Source organism: Sodiomyces alcalophilus (genome assembly GCF_042370955.1).
Source record: "Sodiomyces alcalophilus JCM 7366 unplaced genomic scaffold ACRALscaffold_2, whole genome shotgun sequence".
Lineage (NCBI taxonomy): Eukaryota > Fungi > Ascomycota > Sordariomycetes > Glomerellales > Plectosphaerellaceae > Sodiomyces > Sodiomyces alcalophilus.
The window spans coordinates 3238540-3260289 of NW_027263533.1; the positions used below are offsets into that span (position 1 = coordinate 3238540).

At 55.2% G+C, this 21750-nt stretch overlaps 8 protein-coding genes across 8 annotated transcripts; 4 read left to right on the forward strand and 4 right to left on the reverse strand.

The window, feature by feature from the left end:
* Window positions 1–70: 70 nt before the first annotated feature.
* ACRALDRAFT_2017271 (uncharacterized protein) lies at window positions 71–2280 on the forward strand (the record flags this gene model as incomplete). Its single annotated transcript, XM_071019877.1, has 6 exons — window positions 71–148; window positions 267–309; window positions 352–402; window positions 438–639; window positions 673–701; window positions 734–2280. The coding sequence occupies 6 exons, from the start codon at window positions 71–73 to the stop codon at window positions 2278–2280; spliced, it is 1950 nt and encodes a 649-aa protein (XP_070877299.1).
* Window positions 2281–2904: 624 nt separating this feature from the next.
* On the reverse strand, window positions 2905–4161 carry ACRALDRAFT_2098754 (uncharacterized protein; the record flags this gene model as incomplete). The annotated part of the gene is made up of 1 exon (XM_071022902.1): window positions 2905–4161. One exon carries the CDS (start codon window positions 4159–4161, stop codon window positions 2905–2907), a length of 1257 nt encoding a protein of 418 aa, XP_070877300.1.
* A 1121-nt stretch (window positions 4162–5282) lies between these two features.
* On the reverse strand, window positions 5283–6077 carry ACRALDRAFT_2100545 (uncharacterized protein; the record flags this gene model as incomplete). The annotated part of the gene is made up of 3 exons (XM_071023016.1): window positions 5283–5601; window positions 5720–5958; window positions 6039–6077. 3 exons carry the CDS (start codon window positions 6075–6077, stop codon window positions 5283–5285), a joined length of 597 nt encoding a protein of 198 aa, XP_070877301.1.
* Window positions 6078–6745: 668 nt separating this feature from the next.
* ACRALDRAFT_2025887 (uncharacterized protein) lies at window positions 6746–8779 on the forward strand (the record flags this gene model as incomplete). Its single annotated transcript, XM_071020357.1, has 4 exons — window positions 6746–6910; window positions 6985–7003; window positions 7171–7439; window positions 7532–8779. 4 exons carry the CDS (start codon window positions 6746–6748, stop codon window positions 8777–8779), a joined length of 1701 nt encoding a protein of 566 aa, XP_070877302.1.
* A 213-nt stretch (window positions 8780–8992) lies between these two features.
* ACRALDRAFT_2040509 (uncharacterized protein) lies at window positions 8993–9673 on the reverse strand (the record flags this gene model as incomplete). The annotated part of the gene is made up of 3 exons (XM_071021055.1): window positions 8993–9159; window positions 9305–9575; window positions 9647–9673. The coding sequence occupies 3 exons, from the start codon at window positions 9671–9673 to the stop codon at window positions 8993–8995; spliced, it is 465 nt and encodes a 154-aa protein (XP_070877303.1).
* Window positions 9674–12126: 2453 nt separating this feature from the next.
* Window positions 12127–14977, forward strand: ACRALDRAFT_1028472 (chitin synthase I; the record flags this gene model as incomplete). The annotated part of the gene is made up of 3 exons (XM_071014848.1): window positions 12127–12300; window positions 12366–14170; window positions 14254–14977. The coding sequence occupies 3 exons, from the start codon at window positions 12127–12129 to the stop codon at window positions 14975–14977; spliced, it is 2703 nt and encodes a 900-aa protein (XP_070877304.1).
* A 764-nt stretch (window positions 14978–15741) lies between these two features.
* Window positions 15742–18246, reverse strand: ACRALDRAFT_2098073 (uncharacterized protein; the record flags this gene model as incomplete). Its single annotated transcript, XM_071022862.1, has 7 exons — window positions 15742–16399; window positions 16477–16863; window positions 16929–17355; window positions 17418–17673; window positions 17730–17853; window positions 17911–18127; window positions 18207–18246. The coding sequence occupies 7 exons, from the start codon at window positions 18244–18246 to the stop codon at window positions 15742–15744; spliced, it is 2109 nt and encodes a 702-aa protein (XP_070877305.1).
* A 1307-nt stretch (window positions 18247–19553) lies between these two features.
* ACRALDRAFT_1074943 (uncharacterized protein) lies at window positions 19554–20131 on the forward strand. Its single transcript, XM_071018301.1, has 3 exons — window positions 19554–19596; window positions 19651–19717; window positions 19780–20131. Exon 3 carries the CDS (start codon window positions 19819–19821, stop codon window positions 20026–20028), a length of 210 nt encoding a protein of 69 aa, XP_070877306.1. The 5' UTR covers window positions 19554–19596; window positions 19651–19717; window positions 19780–19818; the 3' UTR covers window positions 20029–20131.
* The last annotated feature ends 1619 nt before the right edge of the window (window positions 20132–21750 follow it).

Here is a 21750-nt window from a genome sequence, read left to right on the forward strand (position 1 = left end):
AACAGGTGGATGCCAGAGAGTGGTCACACGGGTAAAGGATTGTACTTCGTAGGCATGATGTATACAAACGATGCTTGGCGATTTCACGTGCGATCAAAATGTAACCGCCCTGGGGGTTGCGAGCGTCGAGTTGGTTCTTCTATTTTCAGTCAAGTTAGGTACTGACCGGTATCTTGAATAGAAGTACAACGTACTTCGTACACGTACCACGTACCTTTAGCTCGGTATTAAATCCTACCGGGGTTAAAAGGACCTGAAACGTGTAGCTTGGCGGCTCTGATGCCGTCACTAGCGTGGCCCACGATGGAAGTAGTGCTACAGTATCCCCTGCTTCCTGCTTGTACCTTACAGAATATATGCTGGGAAAATGCGGTATATTCATTCCAAAGGAAGATGCTCTATGTCAGCTGGATGTACTAGAGACTTCTCCGCGCGAGTGCTGATCATCATCACCCCACTGTTCTTTATAAACCACCATCCAGCGAAGATTCGTTCTCATATCTTGGCATCGAAATCATTACTGTGGCCTCTCCCTATTTCCAAGTCCCCACACCACATGCATGCCTTGCACTTTACGGTGATCCTGATGAGAACGTTGCATTCCTCCGCCTCTTCAAGCTCATCCTACTGCATCACAAAGTAGTAGTGGTTTTTTCTGTTCAAAGTCGTGAGTGAATACAAAGCCATCGCACCACCACTCGGTGTATATCGTACATCTCGATATTCCACCAAGGCTCCTCTTCCCGGTCCATCCTCGCCTGTCAAGAGCTGAATCTCGGTCGACGACGTCCCGCGCGAGACACCGCCGCCCGACACCACGAGCTCACCGCGAGCTCCGATGACTTCCACGCCATGAATGACGAGCGCAGATCGCCGTTACACCAACCGAAGGACGACCTCTCTGGCACGCCGCTCCTCTACAAACCAGACGAACGCAGCACCGATCTTCCTCTTCGAGGTCGAGACACCATGAACGATTTCGGCGACGATACACCACGGGGACGCCGCAGTCGCGTCGTGAGTCCCCTCATGGGCTCGCGCGCTCACACCTCGAGGCACTCGTTCCAGTCGCGCCGTTCCGCCCTGCGCAGCGTCAGCCCGCAACTGGCCGCCTCGTCCACCGCTCGCAAGAAATACACCCTAGCAGGCGTCTTCCTCGTCATCTGCCTCGTCTCCTTCGTCGTCCAGACGGAGCTGTCGGCCTATATCCAGCAGGATCTCGGTTGGGACAAGGCCTACTGCATGCTCTACCTCACCCACGGCGCCTGGACCCTTCTGTGGCCCGTACAGCTCCTCATCCTGCGCCTCCAGAACTACAGTGTCCCCTGGCACACTTTTTGGCGCCGGCATGTCGCGCTCTTGCGCAGCACCGCCATCATGGTGCAGACCCAGGACCTCGACTGGAGTCGCCCCGCGGCGGGCTCGCGTCCCTCGGCGACCCGCTACCTCGCCCGCATGACTGCCGTGATTGCGACCGCCTTGACCATCGCCGGCTTCTCCTGGTACGTCGCCGTCAACCTCACTACGCCTTCCGACCTGACGGCCATCTACAACTGCTCCGCCTTTTTCGCCTACGTATTCTCCGTGCCGCTGCTCCGCGAGCCCCTCCGTCTCGACAAGTCCATCGCCGTCATTATCGCCATTGCCGGCGTCCTTGTCGTGGCCTACGGAGCCGAAGGACAGTCTCTGGAAGAAGGAGGTGACGGGACCCAGGGCAGGAGCGGCAGTCAACGCTTCGCCGGGAACATGATCATCGGCGCGGGATCCATCCTCTACGGCCTCTACGAGGTCCTCTACAAGCGCTACGCCTGTCCGCCCAATGGATGCTCTCCCGTGCGTGGCGTCATCTTTGCCAACACTTTCGGCGCCCTGCTCGGCCTGTTCACCCTCGTCGTTCTCTGGGTCCCCCTGCCCTTCCTGCACTGGACGGGTATCGAGACGTTCTACCTACCCACCGGCCACACCGCTTGGATGCTCTTCTTCAGCGTCATTGCCAACGCCACCTTTGCCGGTTCCTTCCTCGTTCTCATCAGTCTCACGAGCCCAGTCCTCTCCAGCGTCGCTTCCCTTCTGACCATCTTCATTGTCGCCGTCACGGACTGGATGCTCACTGGGGAACCCCTGAGCGCCGCGGCGATGATGGGCGGCCTCATGATCATGGTTGCTTTCCTCATGCTTGCCTGGAGCACGTGGCGCGAAATGACCGAGGGCCAGCATCACAAGCCCGTTGATTTGACTGACAGCGGCGATGATACTGATAGGGATCTTCGGGAGGACTGAACGGGAACATCATTTCATTGATTCGTCTATCTTATCTATTCATACCTCATCCATTGTGTACATCCCCTTTATATTTCGGCTGGGCATCTATAGGGGACATTGCTTACATCATTAGAACGGCGTTGAGGACGGATAGGACAGGTACCTATGTTTTCTTTTTTTTTTATTCGGTCGGTCATCTTATGCACACATGGTTAGTGGGATTGTACGGGTTACGACCAACTTGGATATGATACCACCTATATCTTGTAGTGGCCGCTATAGAGAAGGGTCGGACATTACATCTCGGTTAAGCACACGGGATCACGGGAAGGGAAGTGGCTTGAAGAACTGGGACAAATACACGGAGTCCACCAGGATGGCAGGGAATATCAAATTGGCTCATCGGCATGCTGCGATCATGCGATATATTATGGGATCTCAAGTCATTTGCAGCGCATGCCAATGGGATAGCCTAGACGTACTTGTAGCGCCCCGGTCGAGTCGAAAGGCCGTTTTAGAGCCAGCCGGCCGGACTTTAGTACGTGATTCAACGCTTGACGGCAATCGGTTCCTCAGGCATCCCATCCCATCCATCCCTACACTACGATTTTGTAGAATTGCAACCGTGGCGACACAATCTTCTCAGGTGTCAACTCGCACGAAGAGTCCACTCCCCATGTACTTCCAATTGCGGGCTTCCTGCTGCGCCACCCTGGCCGCCAACCACCTGGGCGGGCGGTCCTCCGCATCGTAGTCCTCGACCTGGAGCCCGGGCAGCTCCAGTGCCCCGAGGGCGTCCCAGCGACCGGTCCAACGGTCGTTCCCCGGGCGGAAGAAGGCGTCGAGGAGGAGGCCGACGCAGTAGTCGCGCTCGAGCCAGAGATCGGCGCGGTCGACGTTGGCGATGACGGCCTGGTCATCGAGAAGGGCGGGGTCGAGGGGCTCGAGGTGGACGAGGAAGTGGTCGAGGACGGGCAAGGCGTCGGCGAAGGTCGTGAGGTGGGAATAGAGGGGGAAGATGCCGACGAAGGTGAAATCGCGGATCGAAGCGGGGAGGAGGGGCGCGTGGTTGGGGGCCGGCCCGGCGCCTAAGAGGGGGTCGAGGATGGACGGGGTGCGGCGGAGGAAGAACTCGTACGTCTTATAGGCGGAGATGGAGGAGCCCTCGTTGAGGTGGACGGCGCACCAGGGCCGGAGGGTGAAGAGGTCGCAGGGGACTGGGGGCGGAGCTGTGCTACCGCCGCCGTTGGTGCTGGCGGGGCTGGGTGTTGCCGATTGAGACGGTAACAGGGAGGAGACCTTCTTCCGAGAAGCGGTCCGTTCTCGTGATAGAGACAAGATGTGGAAGGGCCCATCGAAAGCCCAGGCCTCGTCCAGGCCGATGCTGCGGGAGAAAAGGGCGGCAAGGCAGTGGGGCGGAGCGACGATGGTGAAGCGCCGGGGGTCGATAGCGTCGAGGATGGTGCGCCAGAACCAGTTGTTATCTTTGCAGGAGATCTCGGAGCACCCGGTGGCCGTCTTGTAACGAGCGGACTCGTGCTCCGGACCAACAACAAGGGTGAAGGATCTGACCTGGCGGCCAAGACTATCACGACGGAGACATTTGAGGAAGCTGGCCAAGCGGACGAGTTCGTCGGACTCTGGCCGGAGGGGGAGGTCGACACAGGGTAGGCGGCAGATGATGTGGCGGAAGAGGAGAGGGAGGGTGACGAAGCGGAGTAGTTTGCAGACGAGGGAGATGGACTTTAGATCACAATGGCGATGCTGGCCAGTCCAGTTTCCGAGGGAACGTGTTGGTTCCTGGTGAAGCCAAGCCGCGGATGGAGCAATGGAGTCGAAGTAGGAGATGATGTGAGAGAGGATTTCGGGAGGAAGAGACTGGATGGATCTCCGTGACATTGTGATAGGAGCCATGTCTACAGGAGTTCCGTATCTCAAGGTTTGTTGAAGGAAGAATGAAAGTTCTATGCCGGAGAGTAAACAGTTATGAATAGGAGTGGGAATGGGTTGGCAATTGAAGAGGTGGAGGAGGGAGAGGGAGCTTTGAGGTGAGGGACAAATGAGCTTCCATTGTTCCGACTCGTGACCCGTTGGGATACAGCAGCCACCATGACTCGGGCATGCCACCATGCGAGAATACAGTATAGGTAGACATCGAATAATCCAACCAACGAGGTAGCCATACATCTGACCCGTCCAAATTGACCTCACTCGGTACCTGGCAGTCTTCCGTCCACCGCTTTCATGTGTCCAAGCACGGCGGTTAGGTGGCGACGCCTTGAGGGTGAAGGTCAATATGGAAGCAAGGTAAGGAATATGTCGGCAAACTCGCCTGAAGTAACTGACGGGACATAGTGCGTCCGTGAATTTCTTTCCTGTCTTGTTTCCCAAACCTCCTTGCCGTTTGACTAGGCGGATGGATATCCACCTTGAGTGTACGACAAACTGCCGTCCTAGGTAGTCTTGATGCCATCCGGTCTGACTGGGAACGGAAATTGCGGAGAGAGAAGTCTACTAACTAACCCAGGCGACATCCAAGTCGGGTCGACGCCGGGCGGTTGAAGTCTCGGATGCTATCTTCGGATATCACAACCTCTTCTCCATCATCGCAAACTATCATGGTCACCTTATCAGAAACCACCAAGCGCAAGGGAGTCGAAGACTCTGACGCCCTCCCGCCGATCTTAGATGGAGCTTTGCAATGACTGCATCGGCTTCAGGCCAATGGTCGCGCACATCGGTCTGTACCCCTGACGGGCGTCGTCGTCCACTCGCGCCATTCTACTGAGGTTAGATATGTCCGCATCGTAATTCTCTCTTCAGTGACACATCGCATCGGCGGCTGGCACGTACTTTTGTTTCGAGTTCGACACAGAGCTCCAGCGGGATTTTCGAAACTGCTCTTTGTAGGCTCCGAAAGTCTGTCCGAAACCTGGCCCAAGGAGAGGGGCGACGATAGACGACGGCTAGGGTGTTTGGATCACAGGACCCTTCTGTTTAGCAGGACAGCGAATAGAAGATCATGCGTTGATGGGCTGCGGATTGTTCCCGACGGTTTTGTACAAGTCTCGGAGCTCGAAGGCCTCGTGGCCACCTTCCGGCACTTCGCCGACGACGCGGGCTGGCCGGCCGCCGACGACGCTGAAGCTGGGGATGACCATGTTGGCTGGGATGACGGCGCCGTCCAAGACGCGGACGTAATCTTTGATTATGGCAAACTCGCCCACGACGACCCCGTGGCCGATATGCACGTGGCTACCGATCGATGCCGCTTGCACAGTGGAGCCGTGGCCGACGAAGACGTGGTCGCCCATGCGAAGGGGCATGTAAGTGAAGACGCTGTTTCTCCCCAAAGAGGCGCCAAGTATCAGCACTTATACCCTCGCCTGAAAGGGCGGACGAGCAGAGCAGAACGTTGGGCTCGAGCCAGCTCAGACTTCAGAATGGTGACACGCACCCCTTATATACCCGGCCAGGTGGCCTAAGCAAGCTCCCTCGGCTGAGAAAGCAATACCGGCCGATGGCGACGGCTGTGTTATTGGGGGGCGCGCTACCTCCAGTCGAGGAAAGGGACGGTGTCGTGCGAGTGAGATCGCCGCGGATCATCACCTCGGGTTGGATGACGGTTCGACCTCCCAGTATGATGTGCTGAGTTCCGACAAGATTCGCCTTTCGCGAGACCTTGTTACCCGTGTCCTGTGCGAAGAAAGACCATCAGTGGGCCGAAAAGAAAGCGGTGGAGGTGGGTGTGAAGTTGATGTTGAATGCATACGTACGGTCTCGATATATTCTCCTCTGGGAGGTCTCCGTGACATGATCGCAGAGTTCCTTCTCAAGAGCACGAATGGCTAGATAAGGTAGGCGTTGCGCGTTGTTGTAGCAGTATGGAGACGGTTACTGGCCTGACCTGACCGTGTCTGGTGCGGTGCAGTCGCGTTGGGTATATGATTATTAATCACGAGTACGGTACGGTACTCAGTACAATGTGCGAAGTACTTTCCGGGGACTTGTCACATGAAAGTATCAACAGTGTTCCCGACTTGTTCCCGGCTATTACGTTGTAATTCCCCGACTTGATCGGGTAGCCATGTCACTTCGTGCATGTACTCAGTACTGTACGATAACTTCGGCCCAATTGATCTCCACAAGGTAGGAGGGGCGCGGGGAAGCAGCGGGGAGCTACCGTAATACAGGAAGGACTTCATCCATCACAGGCCAACCGTCCACTCCCAACTCCCCAGAGGACGTCAACTTGTCCCCGGTTTGCCCACATGACTCCGTAAACGGGAACCTGAATGTGATGCCGTGGATGCGATTGCGTAAGAGTACCCGACTCCTGTCCCAGTCCCGTTCGTCCACGATATTCCGGCATCGCTCTGCCACTGTCGAAACGAGACACCTTGACATCTTGCCCATCTCTTGCTCTTCACGAAGCCGCACTCTCGTAGTCCCCACGCCGTTTGCCACATCGAGGCCTACTACAATGCCCCTTGAGACCACATCCCTTCACACGCCCCAGGCGGCCGAGTTTACTCGCTTCGCCAGCAGGAGAAGCGTCGTTCACAGCTCCAAGGGCATTGTGTCGTGCACACAACCACTCGCAGCCCAGAGTGGCCTCCAGATACTCCAGGCTGGCGGAAATGCTGCTGTAAGTCAAGGCGCACCATCCTGTTTGAGGCGAACGATGGGCCGGTATAACATGCTGACACCACTCTCCGCCAGGATGCCGCCGTCGCCGTCGGTAAGTGTGTCGACATGCAGAAGATGAACCACGGAAGACGGCCTTCTCCAAGGGCCTACACATTATTATCGCTAACGTTGAAGTAGCCGCGGCGCTGAACGTGACAGAGCCATGCTCAACAGGCATTGGAGGTGATATGTTCATCTTGTACTACGATGCGAAAACAGGAAAAGTATCCGCCATGAACGGTTCGGGCCGTTCTGGTGCCAAGTGCACGCTCGAGACCATCCGGAAGGACCTTGGCCTGGCCGACGGTGCCGCTGGGAAAATCCCCTTCACCAGCGTCCACGCCGTAACTGTGCCTGGGGCTGCAGCCGGCTGGTGCGACACCGTTGATCGCTTCGGCAGCAAGAAGCTCTCCCTGGAACAGATCCTCGCACCGGCCATTGAACTTGCCGAGAAAGGTTTCCCCGTTTCGGAGCTTACCGGCGCCTACGTGAGTCAATTGCACCCTCCAGTCAAGCACGGCCATACTTTAGTGTTCATCTGACACACAGAGAGACCGGAAAGCTGATCAGACTCGTCTAGTGGAACGAGGCCGAGCAGCTCGTGCGCGACGCCTCGCCCAATTTCGCGGAGATGCTCAAGAAGGACCCCGCGGCCAAAGATGGCGTACGGGCGCCCAAGGCGGGTGAGATCATGAAGAACCCGACCTTGGCCCGAACCTTCCGCACCTTGGCGTCCGAGGGCAAGGCTGGGTTTTACAAGGGCCGCATCGCCGAAGAACTCGTCAAGGTCTGTAAGGATCTCGGCGGCCATCTCGAGCTCGACGACCTGGCCTATCACCTTGAGACGGGTAGTGAGCCGGTGGAACCCATCTCTCTCAAGCTACGTGACGGCACCTTCGCCGACAAGGGAGTCGAGCTCTGGGAGCATCCCCCCAACGGCCAGGGCATCGTGGCCCTGATGGCGCTCGGTATCCTCCAAGAGCTCCGGGCCGAGGGCAGGATCCCCCGATGGGGTCCCGACGACCACAACACGGCCCCTTACCTGCACGCCGTCATCGAGGCCCTGCGTCTCGGTTTCACCGACGCCCGTTGGTACGTCACCGACCCCAACGTCGAGTCCGTGCCGGCCGCCGGTCTCATCTCCCGCGAGTACCTCGCCGAGCGCGCCAAGCTCTTCGACCCGGCGCGCACCGTCGCCCATCTGGAGCACGGCCGGCCACCCTTCACCTCGCCGGCCCTGCAGAGCAGCGACACTGTCTACTTTGCCGTCACGGATGCCGAAGGCAACGCCGCGTCCTTCATCAACAGCAACTATGGCGGCTTTGGCACCTGCATCATCCCCAAGGGTTGCGGCTTCACCCTGCAGAACCGCGGTGAAAATTTCAGCCTTGACCCCGCGCATCCCAACCGCCTCGCGCCACGCAAGCGGCCCTACCACACCATCATCCCTGGTATGGTGACCAACTTGGCGGACGGCTCGCTGTACAGCGCCTTTGGCGTCATGGGCGGCTTCATGCAGCCCCAGGGCCACGTTCAGGTCCTCCTCGGCCAGCTGATCGCCGGCCTGACCCCGCAACAGACCCTCGACGCCCCGCGCATATGCATCGACTTTGAGTGGACTGTCAACGTCGAAGAGGGCATGCCCGAGGCCACCATCGAAGGGCTGCGCGCTTTGGGACACAAAGTAAAGGTCGTGACGGGCGCCGAGAGGGGTCTGTTCGGTCGCGGTCAGATCATCCGATACACGGTCGATCCGGTGGAGAAGACGGGCGTCTGGTCGGCGGGGAGCGATATGCGTGGCGACGGCGCAGCCCACCCTTGGTTGTAAATGGGATAAAGCATCTGTGACATCTTTCGGGGTGAATAATGATACATATATTGTTTATTTATTTCGATGTCGTTCGGTCGCGCTACGAATGCTTTTGTTATGTTTCGTCGTACCGTATCGTACACGCTGTGTAAACACTGCGACTTGTAGTAGTCCGTCTATGGGACAGAGGGCGTGTTTCCAAACTCCCAAGCTCCTCGTGTATCCTTCCTTCTACTCCTGCTTGCCGCCGTCGCCCTGGACAAGAACTTTCTTCTCCTCCAACAACTTGGCCAGATCGCCATTCTGGTGCATGGAGACGAGAATGTCGCATCCGCCTATGAACTCCTTATCGACGTACAGTTGTGGGATGGTCGGCCAGTCGGAGAACTCCTTGATACCTATCGTCACAAGTTCGCCACGGTGTCAGCAATAAAAAATCATCCATCTTCCCCTGCATACCTTTCCTCCGTCACGGGGACCAAATACGATGGGGCCCAAATTGACGACATCCCCGGAAAAAAGGACCCTCCTGGCAGGACTCACCGGATCGCAACTCGGGATCTTCCAAGACGTTGAACGCCGCGAACTTGGCCGGGTCCACGCCCTGCAGGCCCAGGACCTGGACGCTGGCGCGCGAGAACCCGCACTGTGGCGTTTCGGGGGTGCCCTTCATGAAGAGCACTACGGGAGCCGACGCGACGGCCTTTTCGATGCCTTTCCGGGTCTGTTCGGAGAGGAGGCGGAGCTGTGCGGGTTGGAAAAAGATTCGGGGGGCGCGGAGAGCGGATGGCCGAGCGGCCTGCCGAAAGGCACTCTGACGGGAGACGGAAGCGTTAACAGTAAGGTCGAGGAAGTGGAGGTTGCAGCGAGTTTCGGGGAGCTTACGGAGGAAATTATTGATCTTGGCCACATCTTGGGGTTGGGTTGATTGAAGCGAGTAGCAGTGGTGTATGCGAGGTAAACGGGCCAGAGACCAAGTTGAGGACGGACAGACAAAAAAAAAGTACAAAGTACGGTCCCCCGGGTATCGGGTGATGTAATCGCGTTTTCGGTGACTGACTCGGTGTACGTTGTAATGTGCATTTGTCATCCATGTCACCAACTGGTACCACGTTGAAGGCGGAACACCACGACATTTACACCATTTTCTTCTATTAATTTGGAACAAGAAGAAAATTTTCAGATGGAGCGGTTTGACAATAGCTACTGAAGGAAGCAACTAGACAGGTAGAGAACCCGAAGCTTCTACACATGCCTGGAAAGGCCGTGTGTCTGCTTGACTATGCTCTGACATCTAGAGGTCTATTTAAATACATTCATCGGGCACGGGTAGAGGAGAACCACTCCGTGAACCCGGGATTTGCTTCGAGTCCATTTTGATAAAGACAAGCACTCTACCTCCCGAATGGTAGGAGTGGGCGATTTTCTCACGTATTACGTAGACTGACTACACTTCGGATGTGATGGACAGCCTCCATTAGGAGTAGTCGTCTCAAACAGCAAACATGAAGGGTCAAGGTTGGACAAGGCCACTATGGTGTACTTGATCTCGGACAGCCTGGTAGCATCCAAAACAGCGTAATGGCCGTCGTCTTTCATCTCAATAGTCGACAGTTATTTGTTGCAATGTTCGAGAGTTCGGGGCGGGCTGGGACGTAACCAGAATACCGTTGTGGATGAGACGCAGTGCCGCCATCGGACACGAGTGGCCATCCCTTGGCCAAATTTAGATACGATACGGACAATTTGCAACGCGTATGTTCTGATAGGTGAGGCAGTGCCCCTCTACTCCTGCTCACTGTGGCGAGAGTCGGCGGGGCAGAATACTTACTCGAGGCGATGAACAGGGCTCGGCCACACTGAGATATCCAGGCTGATGCCAGCGAGGTCCCCAGGTCTAAGGCTTGACCGTTGCCTTTGGCGAAGTTATTCGTAGGTACTTGCACTTTGATCCGAGCAAACGGGATTGGTAGTCCTTGGTAACTCGGGACTTTTTTGTACTTCGTAAGATTCGATCCGTTGAACGGTTGACGGACTGGTGACCGTTGCCTCGTCGACGGCGGCGCTTGGAACCCACTTTTATCCGTATGTACGTTCACATCTCGGACTCGTACAGACAAACAAATAACATTCTAAAGCATAAACTAATATTCCATACTGCGTTGCGTACTCTTGCGAGGAAGCATACTGTCGTTTCTGTCTCTTTTGGAGTTAAAAGTCGAGCACAGCCATAGAGCAATTGGAAGTACCTACGTTGTAGGTACGTAGGCAATACCTACCTATTCGTACCTACCTATGTAGGGAAGTACCGGAGACTTCTGGCCAAGTCTCTGGGCAACGACGTCACCAGGGTCTTTTGGGGAAGGGAAAGAACAACGGAGTGCGCGTGACAGCGCCACTACAAGCCTTTTATCCCACTGCATCGTACCGTAATGTCCCTGCCGGTTAGCTGAAACACGAGCTTCCCCCTTCCATATTTGGTACCCGACCCACCCGTTACAGGCGACAGCCAACCACTACCATCACTGAAGACCCAATACCCAGCCTCCCCAACCCCAGTTAAGCACACCCTGAATCCATCGCCTGGGACCCACGACCCCGAGTTCATTACTTCTGAATTTCGCATCCTGGGCTGAAACCCCGAAATATCCATCAACCCTGGCTATTGATCCCTCTTCAATTTTCTCTCCTCCTGCCCATTCCGTCCTATCTACCTAAAGCTGTCCTATCTGGAGCGACGTGCGGTCAGGCACATACGACAGTAGTTGCACCTCTTTCAGCAATCCCCCCTTTCTGCTCGAGAACACGCTCAGGGGGTGGCCCTCGTCATCGAATTGCGACGACAGGCATATTTGGTCCTGGGTGGGAGCGAAACACGATACCCACCCCATTTGGAATCGCGCCGTCAAAGGCCAAGCAGCGTTCCTTTCTTGGACTCTCAATCTCAAACATTCGTCGCTGCTCCCTCCTGAACCATGTCGTATAATCGCATAGGCAAGTCTCCCCCAGTTTCCATGGGTTTTCATACCCACATCCCAAGCCCTGTCTTTTGTGCCCGTCTTCAACCCCATTCTGCCCAAGAAACCTTCCTCAGACGCCACTCCAAGCTTGAATCTGGTGAAAGCTCGTCCCGGTGCCCCGCCCAAGTTGAGCCTCCGTGGCGTTCGTATCCTTCCATTAGCTACGTCGGCCTGTGTTTTGTTGCGCTCGCTTTATACCCTCTGTTTAGATTCTGCACAGATCGGCACGAGACAGTCGCCGTCACTCTCCCAGCGCGTCGCAATCTGTCCATTCAGCCTGGTCGCAAACACGTTTAGGATCTAATGTCAAAGCCATCTATAGTGGACGATTACTACAACGATCCGATGGACCCGCGCGTCCATCGTTCGCCGTCGCCTGGCCAGCCCATGCAACAAGGCTACCAACTAGAGGATAATCCCTATGGCCGCCAGCCTCAGCACCTCGATTATCCCCAGATGGGCCCTTCACCAGGGCCTGGCAGGTTCACGCCCAGCGATCAACTGCAGCTCAATGCCGCCGTGAGTCCCATTGTTGCCCTTCGCATATCTATACTTGCCCTCTAACTCGTCCTTGCCCTTCGCAGCACTCCGTCGATAACATGAGCCACGTTCCGAGCAACAGCCCTTTCTCCGACCCGCGACAACAGCCATATCAAGAGGAATACGCAATCAACCCCGAGCAACATCACGATGCCTACTACAATCAGCCGTACGAGCCAAGTCCTATGGAAGGCGGCCAGCATGGCTTCGAACAAACTCCCGGCACATACGACTACGACGACCGACGGCCCATGCTCCCCCCACATCAAGACTCCCAGATGAGCGAACCCTATCGGGATCAGCCGCCAACACAGCCTGCCGCGCCCATCAAGAGGTGGAAGACCGTCAAGCAGGTCCTGCTGTACCGTGGTAACCTGGTCCTCGACTGCCCCGTGCCGCCGAAGCTCCTGAACCAGCTGCCCCATGGTGAGCGAGACGAGTTCACCCACATGCGATACTCGGCCGCCACGTGTGACCCCGCCGACTTTTACGAGGAGAACTTCACCCTGCGCCAGAAGCTCTTTTCCAAGCCGAGACACACCGAGCTGTTCATCGTAGTCACCATGTACAACGAGGACGAGATCCTCTTCGCCCGGACCATGATGGGCGTGTTCAAGAACATCGAGTACATGTGTAACCGCAAGGAGAGCAAGACGTGGGGGAAGGACGCCTGGAAGAAAATCGTCGTCTGCGTCGTCAGCGACGGCCGCTCCAAGATCAACCCGAGGACCAAGGCCCTCCTCGCCGGTATGGGTGTCTATCAGGAGGGTATCGCGAAGCAGCAGGTGAACAACAAGGACGTGACGGCACACATCTACGAATACACTACCCAAGTCGGCATGCGCATCAAGAACGACGTCGTCCACCTCATCCCCAAGCAGCAGCCCGTCCAGGTGCTCTTCTGCCTCAAGGAGAAGAACCAGAAGAAGATCAACTCCCATAGGTGGTTCTTCCAGGCATTCGGCCGGGTATTGGATCCCAACATCTGCGTCTTGCTGGACGCCGGTACCAAGCCGGGAGGCAACTCCATCTACCATCTCTGGAAAGCCTTCGACCTCGAGCCCATGTGCGCCGGCGCGTGCGGCGAGATTAAAGCTATGCTCGGAACTGGGGGGAAACTCCTGCTGAACCCGCTCGTCGCGACGCAAAACTTCGAATACAAGATGAGCAATATCCTGGATAAGCCTCTGGAATCCGCATTCGGCTTCATCTCCGTGCTCCCCGGTGCGTTCTCGGCCTACCGCTACGTCGCACTACAGAACGATAAGAACGGGCAGGGCCCGCTGGAGAAGTATTTCGCAGGCGAGACGCTCCACGGCTCCGGCGCCGGCATCTTTACCTCCAACATGTACCTCGCCGAGGATCGCATCCTCTGTTTTGAGCTGGTCACCAAGCGCAACTGCCACTGGATCCTCCAGTACGTCAAGTCGGCCACGGGCGAGACCGACGTTCCGGATACCGTCACGGAGCTTGTCCTCCAGCGCCGTCGGTGGTTGAACGGTTCATTCTTCGCCGCCATTTACGCCATTGCCCATTTCTACCAGTTCTTCCGCTCCGACCACTCCTTCCTGCGGAAGCTGATGCTGTTTATCGAGTTCATCTTCCACACCATCAACATGATCTTCGCTTGGTTCGCCATTGGCAACTTCTTCCTCGTCTTTAGCATCCTGACCACAAGTCTGGGGAGCGAACATCTGCTAGGCAAGACGGGTGAAATCCTCGGTGTCGTGTTCCTTTGGCTCTACGGCATATCGCTCTTCACGTGCTTCGTCCTTTCCATGGGTAATCGTCCTGCGGGTTCGCGGTGGTACTACACAACCATGGTGTGGTTCTGGGCCTTCATCATGATGTGAGCTTTCCTCTCCACTCAGCGGCTTTTGTCCCCTTCTCTTCTCGCGCATAGAACCATGTTAACCTCGGCGCGCCAACTAGTTACTTGATGTTTGCCGCCATCTTCATCGCCGTCAAAGCCATCATTGCCGACGTGAACAACGGCAGGCCCTTTAGCATCAGCGAACTCTTCAGCAACCCCGTCTTCTACACGCTCATCGTCTCTGTCATGTCGACCTACGGCATCTGGCTCGTCGCATCCATCATCATGTTCGACCCCTGGCACATGCTCACGTCGTTCGTGCAGTACATGCTCCTCACGCCCACGTACACCAACATTCTCAACGTCTACGCCTTTTGCAACACGCACGACATTTCCTGGGGCACCAAGGGCGACGACCAGGCCGAGAAACTCCCGTCCGTCAGCACCAAGGATGGCTCCGGCAAGACAGACCTGCCGGACGAATCCGATCTCAACGCGCAGTACGAGCGCGAGTTGTCTGTCTTTAGCACAAAGCCCGCCAAGGTCGTCAAGACCCCGACCGAGGCCCAGAAGGCCGAAGCCCAGTTGGACTACTACCGCGGTGTCCGTTCTATTGTCGTCCTGGCCTGGATGATCTCCAACTTTGCCCTCGCGGCGGTCGTCCTGAGCGCCGCTGGCCTGGATCGCATCGAACCCGATAGCCGTCCTGAGGGAGAGGAGGATCCCAACTTTAAGGCCAACATCTACATGACTGTCGTGTTGTGGTCTGTCGCCGGCTTGTCGGCATTCAAGTTCCTTGGTGCCATGTGGTTCCTGGTGGTGCGCATGTTCAGGGGTGTTTAGGGTCATGCCTGACTTTTGCATGAGCTGTACTCTTTTCCTCTTCCCCCTCCCTTTGTTTTGATTCTACGCCCCTTTTATTGCCTTTTCTTTTCTCTTTTCCATATTCATGACTAGTCGTGACAATACCCTACCATATACGTCAGGACGGCATTAACGAAATTGCCATTCTCTGGAGAAGTTACCGAGCTGGGAGATTGATGATTTTCTACATAGATGACAGCGAGCAGCGGAGAATTGCAGTGTAGAGGTGGAGAGGAACATGGTTTTGTGGCCTCACTCTTCGGATATTCAGGGACGGAACGGAGTATTGTCGACGCACCGGGCGGGCGATGATTGACGAGTTCTTGTTGGATTAGGAAAAGCCGATGTAAATATAGTCGGCCTGAATGTATCTCGCCTGGTCGCTTCTTTACTCTTAATGACCTGCTTTTCTGTCTTTCCAAGGACGAATGAATACGTGCGGTCGATGTGATTCCCCCGTGCTTCCTCGGAACTGAGCGACGCATTTTCGGAATGCCCACACGAACTGTCGTGAAGAAGAAAAAACGGCTGTTTGGAGTCCTTTAAAAGCAGCAGACTTGCGAGTCTCGTGAGGATAGCTGGACTTAGCACTCTGAGAGTTGGATCAACGGCCCACTGGATAGGTAGGAGAGACATGTACAGCAAAGCAGTATGAGACGGGGTTCACAATAATGCTACGTGTGTCCATTCGACTAGTCGTTATTGAATCGCAACATCTTGCGCCTACCTCCCCCACTAATGAGCTAAGAGGAAACTTCCAGCCCCAGCGAGTTCAGCTCTTGTTCAATGAACATCTGGGCATTCAGCAGATCCGTCGACCCGTACACAACCCTCTTCCTGGCGCGGTCGCCACCCGTCCGCGCCACCCACTCCTGCAGATTGCCGTACTCGTCCATGCTGCCGCCGCCCACCGTGAACACGATGGCCTCGGAGAAACCCTGCCGCCGCTGTCCGAAGCTGGCCCCCGTGCCGACGGTGTGCCCGCCAGCGCCGCCCTGTCCCGGCAAGGCTCCCGGTGGCGCCGCGGCGCCGGGGCCGGCGCGAAGGGAGCTGGGAGGGGGCATGGTGCCGCGGGCGTTCGCGGAGCGGGGGTCGAAGTAGAGGTAATTCTCCGTCTTGGCGATGGCGGAGCTCGAGGCTGACGAAGGGTCCATGATGCTCTCGACGATCTTGGTGACGGTAAAGTCGCGATCGGCGGGGAGGAACGTCTTGATGCCGCCGATGAGAGACTCAAAGTTGGAGGAGAGGCCCGTGGGCACGCCGCTTTCCTTGAGACGGTCGGTTAGGCGGGAGGAGATGGAGGAGAAACGCCCAAAGAGGTCATTGCTGCCCGTGGCGGCTTGTTGTGAGGAAGGATTGTTGATTGTGGTGAGATTGGTCAATTTAGTCGTCGATTTGAGTCTGCAAAAGTTACGGTACGGATTAGTTTACTGGCCACTCTTGGGAATGTCGGATCAGGGTCCGTTGTCGAGACTTACTGTCGTATATATGGCAGACAGGTAACATCTGCACCGGCGGTCTTGAGCGCCTCGACGAACCCTTCCCACTCGGTTCGGCTCACTTCTTCCGTTGAGCTGAGGTAGAAGTAAATGAACAACCGCAGCTTATCGACCGCATGGCCACCATCGCCCTTGATGAAATCCATCATTTGGGCTTTGGTCTGCTTCATGATATTCTCCTCAAGCTGGAAGTAATTGTCTAGTTGACGCTCCTTGATGCCGGTAAGGAGAGCAGCAAGTATGTTCATGTGCATGTCCAAAACGGCTTTCCGTTCCCGCAGCTCAGGCAGGAGAGTGATGGCCGCTTTGAGGTGCTGGGCGCTGGCGCTCGTATCGCCCTGAAGATCCTCCAGGCTTGACACTCCACTAAAGAAGATGTATTAGCCCGAGATGGAAAACGACTGATGGGAGAGGACTCATCTGCCACTCACGTCTTGGCTGTGATCTGCGCAGCCTCCTCTTTGTACTTTGTCAACTCGGCGTCTATGTCTTCCGCTACTTGGGGAAAGGGCAGGAGGCTGTTCTTCTCCCAGAAGAAATCGTCCGTGGCCAAATCGTAGCTTCGTTTCGATTTACCCTCGTCCACGACTGTGATACGTCTCTTCTCCATGGTAAGAACATCTTGTACCAGGGACTGATATGTCCACGAGTGCGAGAGCATCGGCAGCAGATCTACATCTCGATCCAGGATGACGAGAACGGGGCGCGAGCTGGATGTTGTTGAGGCACCTCCCCGGCCGCTTGAAGAGAAGAGGTTGTCCTTGGAGTTGAGGATGTGGTCGCGCAGTTTGCGGTCGAGCTTCGCTGAGATCATTTCCGCCGCCGCCCCCTTCGGGCATCGAATGATGGGTATCACGCCTGCCGACGGCATATTAGCCCAGAACGAATTACCGCCCGTAGCGCCGCCACTTTATACTAACCCATGGTGACAACCACGCTGAATAGTCGGTTGACAATGCTATCCACCAATGCGTCCAGCGTCTCATCGGTCGTCTTGGCGCTGTTGAGCGCCGAGTATGATTTCTTGATTCCCAAGTTGAACAAATCCGGCTCTTCTACGATGAAGTTGAGGTATTGGTCAAAGAGCTGCGCAATGTGTTCGGCAGTCCCAGCTGCGGCAGTGTCGGCGGCGAATTCTTCCAGGGCAGTGCGCGATATCCCTCCGAGGCAGTTGATCTATTCATGTAAACGTTAGCCTTTAACACATCCGGGTAGAGTGTCGGCGCCTTTACGTATGCAGGGGAATAGAGGCCCTTTTGAAGGTCGCTGGTGATTTGTTTCAGGTTCTGTTGCGTGGGTTCGAGGAGATAGATGACGGGAACATCGGGTATCGGGTGTCGAGCAGCTGCAATGTGTCTGCGACGGAATCAGTCTCCCCAAACTCTCTTTTGCAAGCCGCTTAAGTGAACCAACGTATGTAAAGTCACGCCCATTGACCGTAGATCAGACACCTTCAGTACACTGGCGCTCAGGTCCCGCGCAAGGTCGTCCATAACCAGAACCTTCCAAATGGGATCGCCTTCGGGGGTGAGAATGGAGGATGGAGCCAGGCCGATGCCGCTGGCATGGGCGTCGTCCGAATCGTTCGTCTCGACGTCATTGTTCAAACTCAGGACCTTCTTCAGGGCCGCTAGATGGCGTAAGGCGTCAGTTTCCAGTGCCAATTCGGAATTCGTATGGCTTCGGCAGTGGGGAAAAGAAGTACTGACCAACTTGGCGATCCCGCAGGGAGTTGCCTTTGCTCGCCATGATTGTGGTGGGAAGTGGGCCGGTGAGCTCTACCTAGCTCTATAGTCGAGATGGCGGGTGTGATGCTGGACAGGAGATCTTTTGGGGTCGCTTCTGGCCACTTTGTTGGAATAAGTCGAATCAGGCTGGCTACCGAGGTTCTGCCTCATCGCCTGGATCGGACGAAATAGGTGCATAGGCTGGGGGTCAACAGAGTTGAAGCACGAATGTGGGTAGGAAGCTCCTCGTGGATAGGAACAGCACATGAGCTTCCGTGTCCAGTCGTCCGGCGCCGACTCTGGTCCGTTCTGGATATAAGAATAAATCTTGACAAGACATCTCGTTTGAGGAATTTACGCGGTTTTACGTGGTACGTAGCATGATCTTCTTATTGAGTATCTGTATATACAATGTATTGAGGTAAACGAACAGGCCGTCTCTTTGTTGCAGGTACTTCTGGTGTTGTGCTTGTGGATGGTTACGTTACCTTATCTAATACCAGATTAGGTAAAGACATTCGCTTTCCTTCCAGGCTACCAACGCGACAGGAGCAGGAAAGAACAGTTAGGTATTGAATTCGAGATTCAAATGAATGGCAAATATTGAAGGAGAGGGGTACCTAAGCTGCCTTATCGGGACACCCCCTTAACATTCGTGGGTCAAGACGCTTCGCGAGGCCAGAAGGGCCTGTTGGTTCGGCGGTTGGCGGGTTAAGAGAGATCTTGGGAGGCGTGGAAATACGTTGGGGCTAGAATTTGAAGACAGCGAGGTGGACACATCGTTCGTGAACACCCCAGTTACTTTGTGCGAAGTATGGCGTCTGATAGTCAATTCCACCGCGTCCCGTCGCCGTCTCCCTCACCATAAGGCATAAGTCCACCATCACGACCCGTCGTATCAGCCAATTGCTCCGCCAATCTCGAAAGAGAAATTGAGGGGCTGAGCGACGGCGGTCAGTAAAACAGCACCAGACGCTGTTGCTTGTTGCAAACATGGCTAAGATTACAGTGCCTGTTCGATTGCCAACCCCGTCTCGTTAGCTATCAGAGTACTATTTTCGGGTTCAACTGGCCAGAAACAAGCGTGATATGTACGCAGCCAAGCGCCGTTCTCGCGACTAAGCGCCGACTGTCCTCGGACCAACCGGCAGGCTGCTTGATCCCTAGCAGGACATGGATTTTTCGCTCCAACTGAGAGCCCAAGCTTGCATTCCTCAGAAGCCAAGGCTTTGAACCAGACGGCTGGGCCGGAAGTACCTCGGCAGGTCTCTGTTTGTCATATAAGATGTCTGTTTATAAAGGCCCGCGTTGTGTTCGTTAGAGAAAAATATTCAACGCTCAGGGTCTAAAAACAGACCTTAAAAGAATCCAAGTAGGCGCTCCTGCCAGGCAGAGCATTCCCAGGACCACGCTGAGAAAAGTACAGAACACGTTCTAAGCTCGCCATTTCAATTTATCCCTGTATCTGCCCAGAAACCCGCCCTAGAGTCATCGTAGGTGCCCCATACACCTGTCAAACTAACAGGTGAGCTCGGTGACTGATAAAATAGAGCAGGCCCTTCACCATGTGCCATAATATAATGATCAAGTACACATGCGGCTGTGTCAAGAAATCGGAGTTTGTGCAGTGCGAGGACGCAAAGGAATCGAGGCCGAACACAAAGTGCAAGACTGTCACGAAGAATCTGAGCAGGTTCGCTACCAACTACTGCGATGGTCATCTGGTTTATCCGGACGCTGCAAAGAAGTACTATTCGCAACCTGCAGAGTAGGTAGGGTAGTGTTATGTTTCGGTGGTCACTAGGACTCTCCAGGTATCATCTGGACTTCAATTCGTTTTGTATCAATAAGCATACGTGGGATCCCCGTGACACGCGAGCCATTTTCCACAAGGGTAAGCAATCGGTACTTTCGCACGGCCACTGCGAAGACTTAAGCTTCTGAATGTGCACAATCTAAGATCAGGAGTATAGCATACCTTTTGTACATCAGTGGGTCCAACCTGGATAGAACACCTTCTAAAGCGTCATACAGGGAACCCGTCATCGCCTGGCGGGCTCATACGAATAAGCCGCCGTATAGAGTGAAGAGTGGCTCACTGACAGGTTGCGTTCCCCTTTGGCTCGTAGCCCAGAGATGTTGTGCTTCCGGGCATATGAAGAAATGGGCCAAGAACTCTCGTTCTGAAAATACGTGGTCTCGGTCACACGTACAATGGCTGAGGAGACATTGCCGACGAATTTCGCAGCCTTTGCAGTTGACACCACTCTCCGCTCTGATACTCACGAATTTGAAGCACGGATACGCCGTAGCAGCCATGAAGCGTTGGCCTGGTTGAAGTTTCCGCCTGTTCAGATTTCGAATCCTGTTTTCTCCAATCACCCCGATGGTAACCAGTGTCTGTATAGCTCGCTCTTCGGTGCAGGAGGCAATGGTAAGAACATCTCTCGGCGGTGAAGAGGAACAAGAAACTTCCAAAGCTCCCACAAGTAGAGCATCTATCCGTTATGAGAGGCCGGACAAGATCGCAGATAGTGAAGAAGCGAGCAAGCTTGACGCGCAATAGAGCTCGCAGGCCGGCCAGCCCATAATGGGAGACTAATTCCTATTCCCAGAGTCCAGTTGATAGAATACGGGCTCGCCGGTTGACTTGACGGAAGCGGATAAGAGAACGAATGTCGAGATTGCGGAGAATCGTCAACATTCGTCAACATATGTTCTGGATTTAGACGATCCAAGATCCCAATCCCAGCGGTCGGTAACGTCTCGAAGGGCGGCTGAAGAGACGACTGAACTGGCCACATCTCGTATGGTGGCGAGTAGACTCCCCTCTAGTCAAAGTCTAGTCGATGATATGAACATACTTGGAGGATCGCGGCCGCATGTGTCTCGATCTCGGCTGCAACGTTAAAGCTGGTCATTTTGGCTATCCGATGGTTGTATCTTCTATCATTCCATGTACGAAGTAGCTATGTCCGACTGAACCATGAGGAGGCAGCAGCCAGAGGGAGCGCGTACGTTTCGTATGCAATTACGGTCTGTGGGGCTCGTTGTGACCCACACAGTGTTTATACAGTATTTATGCCACTCATCTCACTGTCCCGGCCGAAGTCCCCAGCCCATTACCAAGCAGGAGCGACTGGGCATCGGTCGATCCAACTTTTCCCTCCTCCATCTCCCCATCCCCAACCTCCATCGCAAAAGCACCCTTCCAGTCCCCAATCCTTCAAACAACGCGGAGCACAAGGACACATCGCGCGACATAATCGACCCTAAGACAGTACTGGAAAGATCCTTTCGTCTATTGTGAATCGTTTTTTCTTTCCTTCCGCGTCTCTCATTGCTCCAAAGGGGCATTTGGGACGCGACACTGAATTTCCCTGTCTGTTTGGGCGACGACCTGTTTTTTATGTTCTTTTTACTCGACCTCGGGGCACAAACTGTCCTTTTCTCTAGACTATCAGCCACAACCAGTTCTCCAATGCTATAAGCCAGAATGATTGTCATCAGATAAGAGGAGGATGCC

Bases quoted from the DNA above. Each gene is read 5' to 3' on its own strand.
- ACRALDRAFT_1074943 (XM_071018301.1), top strand. From the start codon at position 19,819: ATGCGGCTGTGTCAAGAAATCGGAGTTTGTGCAGTGCGAGGACGCAAA.